Source organism: Scatophagus argus, chromosome 16 (assembly GCF_020382885.2).
Source record: "Scatophagus argus isolate fScaArg1 chromosome 16, fScaArg1.pri, whole genome shotgun sequence".
Classification (NCBI taxonomy): domain Eukaryota; kingdom Metazoa; phylum Chordata; class Actinopteri; family Scatophagidae; genus Scatophagus; species Scatophagus argus.
The window spans coordinates 847,121-864,998 of record NC_058508.1 but is presented as its reverse complement, the minus strand read 5'-3'; the positions used below and the strand labels follow the sequence as shown (position 1 = coordinate 864,998).

The 17,878-nt window shown below is 40.1% G+C and overlaps 1 protein-coding gene across 3 annotated transcripts in view; it reads left to right on the top strand.

Moving 5' to 3' along the window:
- The first annotated feature begins 9,910 nt into the window (after positions 1-9,910).
- The window catches only part of smg1 (SMG1 nonsense mediated mRNA decay associated PI3K related kinase), a 73,154-nt gene continuing 65,186 nt past the window's right edge, over positions 9,911-17,878 (top strand). For all 3 annotated transcript variants that reach the window (XM_046414819.1, XM_046414820.1, XM_046414818.1), the window contains exons 1-4: positions 9,911-10,166; positions 13,354-13,502; positions 15,800-15,952; positions 16,689-16,825. In XM_046414819.1, the coding sequence (XP_046270775.1) occupies positions 10,090-10,166; positions 13,354-13,502; positions 15,800-15,952; positions 16,689-16,825 (516 nt within the window). In that variant the 5' untranslated portion in view covers positions 9,911-10,089. The remainder of the gene's footprint in view (positions 10,167-13,353; positions 13,503-15,799; positions 15,953-16,688; positions 16,826-17,878) is intronic.

The following is a 17,878-nucleotide window of genomic DNA, read 5'->3' as shown; positions in this document are numbered from 1 at the left end:
TTTGTTAGCGGAGGAGACTTGTAGCTTTGACTTTATTACTCCTTATGTATGTTTGTCTGCAAATTACTAGATGATGTCATCAGAAGCACCATAGGTTGTTCAGTGGTTGTGGTTAAAAAAAAAGAAAAAAAAAAAAAGTCTAATGATAGACAAAAGACTAATAATAGACGAATTGTCTGAAAACCATGAGCTGATGGTTGCCTACCTGGGTTTGGGACCAAAATGGGGCACAAATTGGGCATAAGAAGGTTAAAGAGATAAGAAAGAAAAAAATACATATATGTTGCCAGAGCAAAAGTATGATCATTTTAAAAGAATATTCTCTATTTTTGTCATTATATTGTAAAAATTTTACTCTTTAACCTGAGTGAGTTATAAAAAAGTTTTTCTCGACTTGAATTACGACTCACGCCCACGCTAATGCTACAATTGCCATACGATGTCAAACATAGAAGTCGTTTAATTTTAAGGTGTCAAAAATGAATCAGTTTGGGAATCACTGCCATAGATCTCCTTCTGGGGGTTTGTCCTGTTACAGGCATGACTTGTGTCAGGAAGTGACGCCATGGCTCACTGCCTCTCCTTCTCCTCTGACTCTCTCCATATCTTCTTCTTTTTGTCTCTCTCTCTCTCTCTCTCTCTCTCTCTCTCTCTCTTCAAAGAGGCCAGGAGCTGGAGAGCTTTCTATTTATAGGATCCTACATGACTGCCTCCCACCCCCTTTCGGCACAAAGACTTAGACCAATAGACTCACAAAGCATCCATGGCCAACATGCATGCAAGCACAACACACGGGCTGTTGCATGATAAATTACAAAGCACATATACACACACAAAATGAATTCATGCATATCCACTGTAAATACAGAAACACAGTATGTACACATGAACTAATGCAGGCATAAAAATTTCCAGTGAAAAGCAAAGCATAATAAAAACCCAGAACCACACATCATAGTGCACATACTATAGCATTAATAATGCAGGGATTCTTAGCAGAGAAAGAGGAACACTGCTTGTATATAGAGGGGGAGGGGGCCTCTGTACAACGACCATTACAATTGCCATTTTAATGTGTGTGTGTGTCTCGCTGTGTGTAATAATAATAACAATCATCATCATCATCTATCTCATCCATTAACATTATCATTGAAAACTACACCTTGTTGTAGCTACAAGTACCCGATTTTGTTTGTCATGTCAGCATTTTAAGTTTCCTGTAAACACATATCATTTCTGTTTACTCATGGCAATGTTTTATGGTGTGCAAAGCTGGCATTAACAACGCTGAAAAGGTGGCACTACCTAAAAATCATGAGATGCCACCAATCTATGCTACTGATGTCATGAACGTCATCACAGATCGACTTCCAGACAAACCATTACTTTACAGAGGAGTGAAATGTGTTTATTCTCGTATTATGGTATGTTGTATTTTTTAAGTTGATATTATTGTTGATTGTCAGCAAACATTTACTTATTTACACATCCTGCCATTACACAGCAACATTATCATTCACTTGGGAGTCATGTTTGTGCACATCTGTTGAATACACGTCCCCTATTCACTCACTTTTGGCTGCAAAAGGCTGCCAAAGAGTTAAACAATGAGGTTAAAGTCACCATAAACGACTAAAAAATAAATCTTAAAAATAAAAACAATTTTTTATGATGGAAGATGAATTGAGGAGTCTCACAGCCCAAGGAAAAAGCTGCTCTGTAGTCTGGTTTGCAGTAGACACCTCTGTATGTCTTGCCAGATGGCAGCAGGGTAAACAGGCTGTTGCTGGGGTTGGTACTGTTGTACACAGACAGATAAGTAGAAACGAAAATAAAAAATATATATATACTATGATACAAATACTAATCAGAACTCAGCATTAACATAGCTCAATGTAGAAATATGTGGCAAAACGTCCATTCGGGGACTCTGTACTTTTCACATTATGACACTATTGTGTCAGACAGTATTTCAATATATAAGTATAAGTATGTATATTTTTGAGGGGGGTTAGTGTTTCTTTAAGACAATGGGATCCACAAGACCTTTAGTAGAAGGAGCTCTGTGGTACTCTATTACTTAGACAAGACATAACAGGCAAGACACAACAGTGGATTTGGATAAAGTGATGCACTGCTTTACACCTAAGGAAGCTTAGAACATCAGTCAGTAGCTTCTGTCCCATCAGAAGTGAGGTGGTTCTGGTTTCACTTGAGACAAAAGGTCCGCAGCCATTTTGAAAATGTCATTGTTTGGGTTTTAACCACATTCTTAAGTTCTAAATTGAAGAAGTCTTTTGGATGATAAGTGAAACATCTTAAAAAAATCTATGACCAAGTCCAGCTGACTTTACTCAATTCTATGTGGATAGCCATGACCTGGATAACTGACAATCTTCATCTTTGGGTTTTAAAAATTATCATCATTATATTCAAAGCTGGGAGCATGGTGGTGCAGTGGTTAGCACTCACAGCAAGAGGGGGTTCCAGGTTCGGATCCCTGTCTGGGTCCCTTCTGTGCAGAGTTTGCATGTGCCTGTGTGGATTTTCTGGGTGTACCCCGCCTCTCGCCTGTAGTCAGCTGGGATAGGCTCCAGCCCCCCCTGAGACTCTGACAGATAAAGCGGTATAGAAAATGGATGGATATTCCAAGCAATGTGAAAACGAATTAATGAACACTAATCCACAAACAGGCAAACACATGTGCGCTCATATAAGAGTATGCACTGCAGTGAAGATGACTCAGCCACTAGCGCTTTTGCCATGGAAACACTGCCTCTTTGCCATCAGTCTCTTAGAAACTGTGCGGTTGCTAAGGAAGGAGCCTAGGTATGGAGGGGGTGTGTGTATGGACGCATATTCCTGTAGTTGTGGGGACAAAAATCTGTTTACACACATTCTGAGGAACCACCTTACTTATGAGGACCACACAAGTCCCCACCATGTAAATCATTAAATATTATGGTGAAGACTTGGTTGGGTTGAGGTTAGGGTAAGGTAAGGGTTAGGATTAGGCAAGTAATGTTTACGTTGTAATTACATTGAAAAGAAAAATACCATAGCAAGATAGCAATCTTGGCCAAGATGCATTAAACTAAAACTGTCATTAACACTGACAGAAAACTGACAAAAATATGCAAATGCACTCTTTTCACAGATAGAAATAGGTGCACAACCTTCATTACACAGTTCCACAATTAACCACAAATGGATGATACTTGAAACTTGCATATTGATACCTGTGCACACTCCACCACTCATTAGATCCGTCATGAGAAGAAGGGCAAATAAAAGAGTGCATTTTAACCGATGGTGTTCTGTCTTGTATATCCTGCACTCTCTAACAGACTCCACCTTGGGCTTATCCCCTCTTCATGCAAGCCATGTGTCATCTGAGCTTCTGCCTGTTTCCAGTGGCATCCTCAGAAATTTTTCACAGGGGTGGCCAGATAGGACTGCTGAAAATAGAGATCCAGACAACTGCAGGATCTCTGTTATGTTGCTGTAGTTAGTATAGACTAGCTGAAAACTAAATGACAACACATAAGAAGTTAAGGAACTGCGTACTGATTTACTTGGGTTTGTTATTGTACAGCTCACCCGGCCGACTATCAGCAGGATAGTTCTCTCTTGCAAGCCGGGTCCTGCTCAAGGTTTCTTCCTGTTAAAAGGGAGTTTTTCCTTGCCACTGTCTGCTCGCTCGGGGGTTCAGGCATCTAGAGACAATTTTGATTGTATAAGGTGCTATATAAATAAATTGAAATTGTTACAGTAACACTTATTTAACATGTAACCAGGGCCCGATTTTTCAAATGGTTTCATCCAGATACAATTGATCCGGATTTGGTAATCCTTTTTTTTTTTTTTTACACATAATCCATTTTACTTTTGAGTCGGTTTTTCAAAGCAACATCGGATTGGATCAATCTGATCCAGATAGAAACTTTTCAGGATCATCAAATCTGGATAACCAGCACTCAAATAGGATAGGAAAGGCTGAATACGTTACAGCCTACCTAATCACTGTAGCCTGATGAATGAACAAATCAAACTAAAACCTTATGAATAAATAGGATATCTTGTAGGCTATACTGCATAATCCAAAGGTTTGATCTGGATCAAAACCAATTTGATTAGATTGGATTACGTGATCCGTTTTTTCCTTTGAAAAACCCATTTTCAAGATTTGATCCAATCCGTTACCAAAAATCTGAGCGGATCACTTTTGAAAAAAAAAAAAAAAGAAAAAAAAAAAAAAACGGGTCCTGAAGATGAGAATACACATTGTGTCTTTATTTAATTTTTTTCTGAAAACTGACTGGAAACTGAGCTGGAAGACATGTATCTGTGCACATGTGTACATACACACAGGCATTCACGTCTATACATATATACATAGCAGTATGCATATTTGTATCATGATAAGCTATGTTGTATTTGTTAGGATCATGTATTTTTCCTATTGCTTTTCCCTGTGCTCCTCTCTTTCCCCCACTTGTTCGTGTTTGTTCTTGATGCTTGTCTTACCCTGAATCAGTCTGGAGTGGAGCTGGGTGGGAGTGAACCACCTCTCTCCTGCACACCTTTACTGCATCACAGCCAATCCACTCCACCTTCTCCTCCTCGTACTCCCTCTGGCTTTTTAAAGACTGACTTTCTCATTCCACTTTTTCCAGACTGTACTGTCAGCTTTGTGGTATGGCATACCAGCTCTGCTCTCTGCTCTTTATCTTGCTTGTTTTATGGTTCTTGAATTAACTTTTGTCTATTGTGTTCAGGTTCATTTCCTCGCTTTAGCCTGTCCAGTCTAATTTTTACTACCTGCCCAATAATTAACTCATCGTTTGGATTCTCCGATCTGTACATTTGACATTTGTGACTATGTGGCCTGACCTGTTGTCAGGATTCAGCAGTGGATTTGTTACCGAGAGACTTTTTGTATTGTCTTCTTCTCAAATTGACTTTGTAGATAGTGTAAATATTTCTTCTGTTGGTAACTTATTTTATTTATGCCGGCTCATTTTGGGGGGTATTAATATATTGTATGAACAGAATAATAATCAAAAAGTGATTTGTTATGAAGTCAAAAGGGAAAATATAGTGAAATAATATTCTAAATTTGGGAATTCTACTGCACATTTTTAGATCATTCTCAAGACTGCTTCAGAAATCCACCTCTTTGTTGAAATGCACTTTGTTAAATTTCAGCTTACTGCTATTATATCATGAAAAACTAGTGACCTAAAGACAAAAAATCCCAAACACGATCAAATATCTCACCGGTTTCACACGAATAACCATCCTACTTTTCTTCAAAGGGTCGACTGTATAATGTAAATACTGATGATTGATGTCATCAACTCCCAGCTGAAACTTCAAATGGAAAAGAAAATGTCTTAAGTCTGACCATTAAGACAACATTAATCAGCAGCTGTATATCAGAGTAACAGACCGTATTATATTTATGCAGTATGAAAATGGCAGACAAACTCTAACAACCTCCCATTCCCTTGTGTTTCCTCATTACTGCTCCACATCCTTCCTTTCCCTTACCTGCACAGCATGCTCCGTTCATGCATTTTTCTGTTTTGTTATTTCTATACCATTCACTATTCTAAGCTACCAAGCAAAGCTACAGACATAGATGCAGAAACTAATATACCCAGCTAACCCACCCACAGCAGGCTTTTCCTCCTCACAGAGCCCTGTGTGTCTGGATGCATTGACGTCATGGCTGACGCATGGCAGCCTGGAGTAGCTGACTCCATCAAAGGCTTGTATGCTCAGACCTGAACGGTGGTATTATTAGCCCACAGAGAGAGGGAGAGATGCACACAAAGAATGGAAGGAGGGGAGATGAAGGGGGGTGATGGAAATGAACCAACTGTGGGGAAGGCTATGCTTTTGAATGAACATTAGAATAACACGCTTTCACTGTTCACTCTCCAAGACTCACGGGATAATAATTGTTCAAATTTAAGGCAGAACATCAGGGTAGAGGATTGAGGTGATTTGTTGATCTAGTTTGGTTATTTATCAGGGACAGTAAAGGTTACCATTTTAGATAGCCAAAAATGCAACAGATTATGAATATAAATTACTAATACTGATTTTTAGACATAGACCCAGATCGTGATATTAATAGCACATTTACAAAACACTCATAACTCAAGGTCCATTCAGTATCTGTTCTGGAGGTTGTAATCAAATAACATGATCATTGTGAATGAAATGAAGCATTCTTGACCTTAAAATAAGCATTTGGCAAAACATCAAGTTTCAAAGTCATCCATGAAACATTTAATTACAATGCATTCATTCATAAAATCACCTCAAGGTCAATTTAGTCCATTTACTTTACTTCTTCCATCAAGGTAGGATTATATTGAAATCAGTTTCAGACATTAAATGAGATCAGACTTTTTTTGGGTCAGGCATTACAACCAAAACTGACTTTTGCATCATACACAAATACAAAATTTTAAAAATATTTATATTTATGTTTTTGAAAATATTTAAAAGATATTCTCAAAAGATAAAAACATGTTCTGGGGGACTTTGTTATAGCACATTTCACAAACCAAATGCAACTAAATGCAGCTTTACATTAAAAGAAAATATATTCCCAAGTATGAAAATACATGCATACTAATACTAACACATACAGAACATAGCAGCTGAGAGAAAGTATAGATGATATAGATCAAGACATTATTACACCAACATTATGATAACAGAATTGAGAGCTATTCAGTTATTTCTTTACTAATTTAGTAAGCACACAAGTTTAAATGATAAAGAAAAGCAAATCATAAAATTAAAATAAAATAAATATTGGATAATTCTTTGGAATATATTATAATGAAAAACTCATTGTTCTCGGTGGACATCTTATATAGGGGACCAAAATGTCCAGAATTTGCCTTTCATCAATTCAGTGTTTGTTTCACAGATGTGAATGTGCTGTGGGGAGCACATCCACATCTGTGAAACAAACAGTGTAGTCTGTAGTAAACATGGTCAACTGAAGTTGGATTCTCTCTGGTTGTAACAGACTTTCACTTCAGCTTAAAGGCATAATATACATGAATTTCCTTAAAAAAATGTATGGACTCATACAAATCTAATCTTTCTCAATCATCACGTGTAACTCACCAGAAGTGTGTGGCAGTTTCCATATCTGTAGAGACCCTGCCCTCTACCTGTATTTTCTTATTTTCTTAGGATTTTGCTATGTTTGGGATGTATATGGGCATCAGCGAATCTGAGGTGAAATAATTTATTGTCTCATTGTCTCATTGCCAGGTTGTCTCGATTGTATCTGCAATCTTGTTCTTTCGGTCGCTACCCACAACTTGTGACCATAAGTGAGGGTTGGAATGCAGCTTGACTGGTAAATTGAGCCTTTCAGCTCAGCTCTCTCTTTTCTACGGCAGACCGGTATGGTATCAGCATCACAGCAGACGCTGCTCCAATCCACCTATCAATCTCTTGCACCATTTTACCCTCACTCATGAACAACACCCCAAGATACTTTAACTCCTCCACTTGGGGCAGCAACTCCCAGAGAGGGCAATCCACCCATTTCATGACCTCACGTTTAGAGGTACTGTTTTTTATCACAGCTGCTTCACACTCGACAGCAAACCATCCCAGTCTAAAATGAAGGTCACCCCATCATCCCAAAAAAGCAGAGACGAAATCCTATGGTCTCCATCCTGACACCCTCCCCCAATTGGCTGTGCCTAGAAAGTCTGGCCATCAAGATTATGAACAGAAGCAGTGACAAAGGGCAACCCTGACGGAGTCCAACCCTAACTGGAAACAAACTTGACTTGTTGCTGGCAATGTAAACCAAGCTCTTAATCCGGGGATTACGGACACTGGATGGCCTATAACAATGGACCAACCACACCATATCCCTAGAGAACCCCACGCAGGATGCCCCAAGGGACTCGGTCGTAAGCCTTTTCCAAGTCCACAAAACACATGTGGTTTGGTTGAGCAAACTCCTACTACCCCTCCAGCACCCTTGCAAGGCTGTAGAGCTGGTCCAGTGTTCCAAGACCAGCTCCTCTTGGATCTGAGTTTCAACTAATAGATGGACTCTCCTTTCCAGCACCTGGGCGTAGACTTTCCCAGGGGGGCTAAGGAGTGTGATCCCTCTATAATTGGAACACACCCTCTGGTCTCCCTTTGAAAAGGGTCAGGGATAGTACGTCCCAACAGCTAGCTTCACTTACTAGCGATCAGACCAACAAGGTCCCCACCTTTGTCTGCCGCCCGATCCACAATGCATCGGACCCACAATTAACTGACTCTCTCCAAAATTGCTTAATGACGTGCTTACAAACAGCAATTGCTGCATATTAAGTCTTTAAAGCACATTCACATGATGACCATTTCTTTGGCTTCACATTACATTTACTTAGCTGGCACTTTGATCCAAAACACTAAGTGCATTCATTGATGAGGATACAATTTGAATTGTCAAATTCTCTCCACGGTCCAGAGTCACGCAAGTACACCATTTTCATCAAATGTGCTGAGTGCAATATTTAGAAGCAATAAAAGATAAAGAAGATAAAGTTTTGTTTTGTTTTTTAATGGGTAAAGTTGCAGGCCGAACAGATCGGTTTTCCATCTGTGACAGAAGATTCCAGTGGGAAGCTCATCTCAACCCTGTGGAGCCAGGACCACAAACAATTGTGATTTTGTTGAGTGATTGCTGGGTTCATATTCATAGTGAGGGAGTATCACATTCATGGTGGTACCAGAGTGCATTGACAGGCTGGGATATGTGGTATGACCAAGTCCCAGATGCAAGTTGATCCTGAATCATTAGCAGTATGGAAGGTATCTGTTGGATTTGAGCAGCCACCAGTAGCCAATGCAGGGTACATACAAAAGCAGGAACACCAGTAAGGAACATATTGTAGCAGTCTTGGCAGAATATGACAACTAGCCAGACCTGGACCGGTGTGGTGTCCTAGGGGAGGAATGTATGCATCCTCCTGATGTTGGGAAAGATTAATTTAAAAGCTGTCACACTATGGTTCCTTGCAATCTGCAATGGGGATAACAAACGTTCTTAAAAGTAATGGGGATAATGGAATGCTGATGACTTCCATGGAGGGAAGAGCAGCTTGGTCTAATCAAGGGTGTGCAATCACCAGAAGGGAAGAAAGGCCATGTGAATGAACAACAAAGACAGGTGATTTGGTGTAAAAAGTTGTTGAAGTCCCAAGAAGGGGGGTCACCTTCAGTGATGTTTGATAGGTAGAGCAAAACAATGCTTCATTCCACCAGATACGTGAATGTGTGTGTGCATAATTTATGGTATTCACAAACAACTGCACAATAAACAAACAGATAACAACCGATTCAAACAGAGGCAAAACAATTTCACAAATAAATTGAAGACTCAGGATTCAAAGGATTTTTCATGTATCTGTGTCTTTCATGTATCTATTTATGCTTCTTGACTTGCAGCATTTGCTTTTAAGCTTTTAGATTTTGTGCACTTACTATCTGCATTTATTGCTATGCACCAAAACACAATGGCAAATTCTTTGTATGTAAAACCCTACATGGTAATAAGCCAGATTCTGATTCTAGTTAAAAATAGGACATAGTTATCTTAATGGTCATCCATCCAATCAGTCTTATGGGGCTAGAATAGTGACTTTAAATTTTGGCATTGAAAATCCCTTTTCAACTGAAAAAAGAAATGTTGAAATCTTTGTATTGAAAAACTTTTTTTGTTAGTGCAACCCTCATATTGGTTCAGATCAGTTTTTGGATATAATGGAGTATGGTGGAGGTGGACAGGGAGGAAATAACTGAAGAGAATATCTGACAACCTGGGCGCGGAGTTAACTAGGTCCAGAAGATGGCAGTAATGCAACGTCATTGATGTCCAACTACCGCGAAACCTCAAAGAAGAAGCGGAAACACAACCGTGAGCTAGCTAGAACGAGGAGTTGCTAACCGATTTATGAGACCTGACAAAACATAATAGTGTAAAGTAATCCTAAAAACGACAAACGGTTACCGCTGTCAGCGGATCATGCGGCTCTCTAAAAGGTAATGAGCCGTAAAGCCTCGGGGTCTCGGCTCAGCGGCGCCCATAAACTGCAGCCTCACTGGAATGACTGGCAGCCCAGGTTGGTGTTCTGCTTCAAAGCAGGCTGGTTGAAATAAATTGGTGGTTCACTGGGCCTGTGGGCCACATTGGAGGGAGTACTTTGTGACTCTTTACCTCAGCAGTAAATGTTCAGAATCGTTAAACGCGTTCTCTTAAAAAACGTAATCTTGGCATAGCTTGTCACGTATACGCACCACACGAAAGGGTTTTATCCACTTATTCACATTGTCGCCTCGTAGAGTGGTGAGCCTGGAGCTAACGTTAGCTTAGCATGTTTAGAGAGCATGGATAAGCTTAATGATGCCAGCCTTCACCTTCACAGCAGACGATAACGTTATAATGCACGTTATCAAAAACGATAATGTCGTCATTTGAGACGCAACGGTGAATCAAGTGAGTGATTTTTGGATTGGCGTTAACCAAGGTGTCAGAGATTCTCAATGAGCGGTGTTATTTTAACTGGTTACCATTGTCACGATACTATTAGCGCTGGCTAACGGTAGCCACTAGCATAGGAGAGACGCCACCCTTGCTGTAACGTTATCAACTTCCCGAAAAACTTCCGGACATAATTTTAAAACGTTTACATAAAAATGTATGGCACTGTCGATATTGATTTTTTTATTTTTTTTTATTTTTTAGGTGATTGAAAAACAGCTGCAAACTTCGACACAGCTATGTGCTGCTGAAGCACGAGTCTTGATTTGTAACATAAACTGTAGGTTAAAGTACGGTTAGTGGGGGCAACTGTCCCAGGGCCACAGGCTCTCAGGACCCCTAAAGGCCACTGGTACACTGTATGGCTATTAGTTTGGTGGAATTTGATTAATTGTTCGTTTGTTTTAACCGCTGAGACGCAACATGAATTGAAATGCTGGTTGTTAAGGCATACTTGTCAAATCTGGAGGCCCAGCGACACACATGACCACATGGGAAAGCATGGTGGTGCACCGTAGCTCATTTTGTCCCTCACAGGAGGATTGTTTTCGACAGGTAAATAAACCTTATAAGTCCAGTCACACAGAGACAGAGCGAGCAGTTAAAGGTGTAATTCAAATACAATAACAACAAAAGTTTGTTTTCCTCAGACATCACGTCGACCCCCGTGTTGCCTAGTTGTGTTTTGACTGGCTACTATGTAGGAGAAGGACACTGTATGTCAAATGCAGTGTCTTGTTTGGTATGGTGAATACTTAATAAGACATAAAGGTTGTGGGCAAAGTCAGTGTAAAAGTGCAATCAATACAGAAAGAGCCCCCATACTTTTCAAATCTAGCAGGAATGTTTCAAACATGTAGTGCTAACTGATAGTATTGTGATGACATGGATCTCATACCAAACTGTCTCTCTGACCTGTTTAATGAACACCTGTACATCAGTTAGACTGAGAATTTCCAAGAAATGACATAGTAGCAGCCAGTAGTCACATGGGCTGGATGTTTTTGTGCAGTGGCAGGTGAATTTGTTCAACCTACCCCCCAGTGGTGAGTAAATAAAAGTAGTGTAACAGAGCCATTTTTGCAAGTTACACAGCTCGGGCGCCAGTCTGCTTGTTTCACTCTTAAACAAGACACTTAAACAAAGAGAGACAAATTAAAACAATATGACGTTACGTTGCAGGGGTTAGACACAGGCCAAACAAGTGAAGGTCATAAAATAAAAAAAATTTAATGAAGCTGAGAAAAACCAGCAGTGGGAAGTTTTTGGAGAGACAAACCAGACGGTGTTTCCTGGGTATCTTGTAAACACGTGTCAGATGCCAATAAGAGAACTAACAGATTTATAAACAGGATAAAAAAATCTTAACATTTCTGATAAGTGTAGTACTTCAGTGTTGTTGAAATGGGGGGTTTTACTGGCCTCTCAAAATTCCTCATGAAGATGCTTCGCCACGTTTGTTGTGATACTTGACTTCGTCGCCGCCACTTTGTAGCATTGTTTGTATATAGATTTATCGACTTCCTTAGACTTTTCCCCGGTTGTTTGCTTCGTATGCAAAATACTTCCAAACAGTACTAATGCTTTTTTTGCTTTTTTGACTATAAGTGGTGGGGCAGCAGCAGCACTTGCTACGTTCAGCCAGCTCAGTGTTGTGAATGTCAACAAGCGTTCATATGTTCACCTGCTAGTGAGGGGAAGTCCTGTGTACCTGCCTGTGTGGGGCAGTGCTGTATGAAGTCGTGTGTCAACTGGAGGAAGTAAAGACTCAAGTCAAAGACATCAGTCTGTTAAATTGCCTGATGTCACCAAAGACTGCCTGGACTGCTGACAGTTAAAGAGAACACAATATGATATTTTTTTGGGGGGGATCTTTTATGACTTGAACTGGATTCTTCCATAACTGTAACGGACACTGAAGGATTTGTGATACTGTGAGTTTCTGATGTATCCCAAGGGAACATGACAGCATTGCAGGAAATGCAGACTACATTCAGATTCAATTCAATTCAGTTTATTTATATAGCGCCAATTCACAACAAAAGTTATCTCATGACACTTTCCAATTAAAGCAGGTCTAGACCAAACTCTTTAATTAAATTGTAATACAGAGAGCCCAACATTCCCCCTTGAGCAAGCACTTGGCGACAGTGGCGAGGAAAAACTGCCTTTTAGAAGGCAGAAACCTCGGAGCAGACCCTGGGTCTGACCCCATCCAGACCCCATTCAATGTGGGTAATTGAACTGCAACTACTTTCAACTTTCATATATCAGAAGCTTTTTTTTTTCTTCCCAGGCTCTTGTGAAGTTTGACCGCTTTCTGATTCCTGTCTGATCTTTTCCACTGCCAACTCACAGCGCTGCGTTAACCTGAAAATAGTTGCAGTGTTGTCTGAAATTAGATCTCCGTCACCAGGGGCCACATGTTAGTTGAGGGGATGTAGCCATGAGCTCAGCAGAGATTAGTGAAACAAACAAACAGGGATGTGGTAGTAGAGATGGAGCTTAGAGTTTTTCTTCAGGTTTCTTCAAGCTTAAAAGTAGTAACAGTTTGAGTTTGGCAATGATACAATCTGCCACAATACAATTTTAACTCAGTTTAGGGGTCTGTGATCAATTTGAGATGATCTTAATAAGCTGCTTTCATTTCAAGAAAAAAGAAAACCCCAACATAAATAATAATTGTTACTGTAAAGTTAACTTTAAATTGACTTCACCGACACTCGATTTGTGTGTGTGTCTGTCCGTGTTTGTCTCCATGTATTTAGAGTTGACAGTGTGTTATCCAGCCAGGACGGAGTAAAGTCCAGAGAGCTTGGTTCAGCAGCATTGTACAACGTGTTGCCCTCCAGCTGCCCTGACCATCCAGTGGTGCCCAGCAATGCCTATGCTGCTGCAGATACACACCAGGAAGAGGGTGAGACCTGTGCTACAGTGTTATTACAGTGTATCTGTAGGTGTCAAAGTATTAAAGGGGAACTACACGCCAAATTGTTTTTATCGTAAACGTAACAGGTCCTTGTTGGTTTGCGATGATGATACAGGTTGGTCCCCCCCCAACAAAACACATATTGTGTTTTGCACAGCATTTTGTGCTCAAAATCAGCTTCAGTCTGTTTACATGGAGAGTTTGGTCCAGCCAAATTCTTAGCTGTCATGAAAGTGGAAGACTCCATTGTCTATTACATGTGGTTGGCCATGCTGGCTGGTAGCAGGTATATAGCAGAACACTGGTTAACTGTACCCCCAGTTTGATGTATAGAGGTGTTTGATACACACTGGAGATCAAAACTAAACAACAATTTAAGAACACTTGTTTTTTTGTTTTTTTTTTCCTGAAATAATGTAATCTTCATTGCTCAACATTTGAAGGAATTTTTGTTGCGGCTATACCATGCTGCTAGAACAGTGTTTTACAAAATAACCAAGGCACTTCAACAAAAAAAACCTTTATTTTGCAGAAAAACACCTGATCAAAGTTACAGAACAGCAATGACTGTAGCATGGAGAAAGATTACAGCTAAAATATCTGAAGGTTACAATTAGTAGGAAGTGTACAGGCTGTTGCTTTGAATGACTTGAGCACATCACTAGTCTCAAACTGCTCCAGTGTGATTTTTGGTCCACTCTTCTTCCGGTCTCCTCCACAGTTCGGTGACTGTAGTGGGTTTCTAGGCCATAACTTTGTTGCCAAGGATTTTCTACTGGGTTTAGATCAGGACCCTAGGCTGGCCATTTCATTATTTCAGTGGTTTCAGTTTCGAGGAACTGCTTTACCCGTTTTGCCGTGTGACAGGGGGCGTTGTCCCGTGTGATAATTGCTGGCTGATTTGGGTGATGAACACAGGGAAGGAACCACATGTTGTCGAAGAAGGTTCTGATGAACATTTGCATTCACTCTGCCATGTAGCTGTATAAGAGGCCCAACTCCTGCTGCAGAAAACATTCCCCAAACCATGACACTTCCTCCTCCACCTTTCATCGACTTCTATACACACTTTGGGTTCAGTCTTTCCCCAGTTTGACGACGGACATAATGTTTCCCATCGGACCGAACTTGTCATGGTCATGAGCTTGACCAGTTCTCCTCTGTCCACACAACATGCTTCTCTGCAAAGGTTAGTCTAGCCTTTGCGATGCTGTATGACGAGACAGATCCTCACCCTGTTCAGCGCTGAACTGACGAGCAGTTCCAGCTGCAGTGTTGAACCGATTGCCCATTGAGATTCTCCGCATTATCCTGTCCTCTCTTGCCTTTGTCTTTTGTGGACGACCAGCCCTTCTTGGGGGACCTGAATGAGTTTGTGACGTTGTAAAGATGCAATATTCTAGAAATCACAGATTTGGAATGACCAATTTCTGCTGCTATGACTGATAGGGTCATCCCTTTGGCCTTCATGTGGACAACCTCCTAGAACGTCTCACCATTTTGCAAAGTCAGTCAAACCTGGATAATTAGGCTGACAGTTAAATAGGGTTTGTCAGATAATTAAGGAAATTACACCAGGTGCCAGATTAACACCAGTAGCTGGGAGGTATCTGAAAGTGTTCTCTAAATTTGATCAGTGTTGTTTTTCAGATATCTCATTTAAACTTTTTATACTGTGCTTCAGAATATATGTAACTCATGAAAAACACTTAAAATACTGCTTTAAAATACTGCTCTTGTACTCCTGTTTGGATAATTTCAAATAGGGCTATGCAGTGACCTTGACATTTAGGAAATTGTAGGTTGTTCTCTAATTTTGATCTCCAGTGTTTGTGTGTGTGTGTGTGTGTGTATGTGTGAACATTGTGTGAAAATATTAAAATAAAAAATAAATGCTGGCCAAGAATTACACAATTACATTTTTTGAAATCCACTCCGGCAAAAAAAACATCACTGAATGTTTATAATTATATATTACAGGCCCAGTGTAGAACGATGGCTGCTGTGACATGCATATGCATTAGAATGACTTGAGCCTTTTCCGACACATGACCACACAAGTACAATTACCATCACAGTACTATAAAGGAAACAAATTTGGGCTAATAGTGTAAAATAAGTATCATTCTCTCCCATAAGGAAGCTGTTCAACAAAAATATGTTGTAGTTTGTAACTCAAGTTAAAATTTCAACATGCATGAATTAAAAGTTGCTCATTTGATTCGTCTATGCTTTTCTCTGTAACAAATTGATTATATGAATCCGACGTGTTGTGTATCTCATAGGTGAATATGAAGCTGGTCAAGGCGTCTGTGATAATACGGTTGGTTGGAAGTCGGTGGGGCAAGAGTTGAGGCCCAATGACTTGACAACAGATTTGACTCCTTTTCAGCATGGAAACCGTGCTTTAGCTTCAAAGGACATGAAGAAATCGCAGGGTAAGCTCTGACAAACATCTAGTATCTGCCGCAATCACATTTCCTATTTTAAATTATATTACTAAATTAGATTGCTGTAAAATGAACATTGGCAGCCTAAAGGATATATCCCTGAATATAATAGGTTACATTTGTATATGAACCTGTAGGGATAAAGTGGAAAAAGCTGCTTCCATATATTAATTCAAATTCCTAATAAATGCAACACAAGGTGGAATATGAAGAAACAATGGACATCGTGCCACAAACAGTCCACGTAGCATTAGTCCATCTTGTGGTGCTTTTATGCTTGTTACTGGGAGATATTGATTGTCATGTAGGACACTAGTGTTGGGTATTTGTACCTTTCAGTTACATGTAGGGAATGTGATGATGGTGGTGGACGTGTAGACCCTCCAAATCATTTACCTGATCAAGGTCTGGTACCAAAACCTCCCAATGGTTGCAGGAGTTTTCTTGCAACGTCTGATCTAGTTGCCCCGTCTACTACTGCGCATCTGTTTAATAAAGTAAAAGTGCAAAATAGTCTTCTGCAGTCAAAGATAATGAAAAATCCAATTTCACAGTCACTAGTGTCTCCTCTTAACATAAAAAATAAAATAAGCAGAACTGGCTGTAGTTCATTTATTGTTAATTTTTATGCTTCAGTATATTTCCTGATGTCAGTGCATATGTGATGCTAAACATGCAGCATGTGAATTGCTGTAGTGAGATTGTTTGTGTGGTGTTTCTGCAGACAGAGGGATGGCTCACTCAGAGGAGTCTCGGCTGGCCAACCTCCTGCGCCGAGTCTCCAGGGAAGATGATCGCGACCGCAGGCTGGCCACCCTTAAACAGTTGAAGGAATTCATCAGCCATGGCGAGAGCAAAGTGGTTCGTGAACCCTCTTCATTATGTCTCTGCATTTAAATGTCACTGATTTAAGACATATGATGCATGAAGATGAATGGCATTGGCTTTTGTTAATTCAGAAATCAGGGGAATCGTGGCAGTTACAGCGCACAATTATAAATATTCACGCTGCTTTAACTTGGCCACATCCTTGTACCTAAAAAGTCTGAAGTGACAAAAAAAAAACTTGACTTGAATGTAACATTTAATTTTGCAAACAAGCTTTATCTGCTTTAAAAAACAAATTGATAGGCTAGCTTGCTATGTAACTTATTAAAATAACAGCGTTGTTGCTGGCAGTTACTGACTGTGGCTTTATAGACCACCTGTTTCTGTGCTTTATTGCTTTTGCGATATCCAGCGCTCTTCCATACAATTGACCCTGTGTTATCTTTTAAGTAACATTTTTCTCAGCTTTCGAGGATAACGCTAGTTCACTCGAAACGCCTTAGCACAAGTGTGGCTGTGTAAAACAAATGTGGATCAAGAGAGCAAAGTTACTGTATTTCTGTCAGTTTGCTTTCTCCTTATTCAACGGGCATTTGGTAAGCTGATCATACTTCCTTCCTTTTGTTGTCCTTAATAGGTAATGAGCATTGTCATCATTGATGGCAGTAAAATTTATAATTAGAGTTGATTGTGTCCACTGTGGGCTCTGCTCAGAAGTTAACCTGCTGTCCACTGTCTGTGTGTGAGCATAGCCCCTCCCCCATGCAAGGCAAGCAACAGGCACAAATGCAGTGAGCAGAGGCAGTCGACTGACTGTTGTCATGTTTATTTTTGCTGTGTGATAGGCTGTTAAGAGCTATCCATATTAAGTAAAAATCTGGGCTTGAGTACCACACTTTGCAACTGGATATTGGACTTGCTCAGAGACAAGACCCCAGACAGTTCTTCACTCTTAAAAGAATTTCCCTTCGGGGATAAATAAAGGAATTCTGATTCTGATTCTGATTTGATCATTGGAGACAGGGCTCAATGCTAGTGAAACATGTTGAAGGAAAAACCTTTACACAACAATTTACATATTCATGC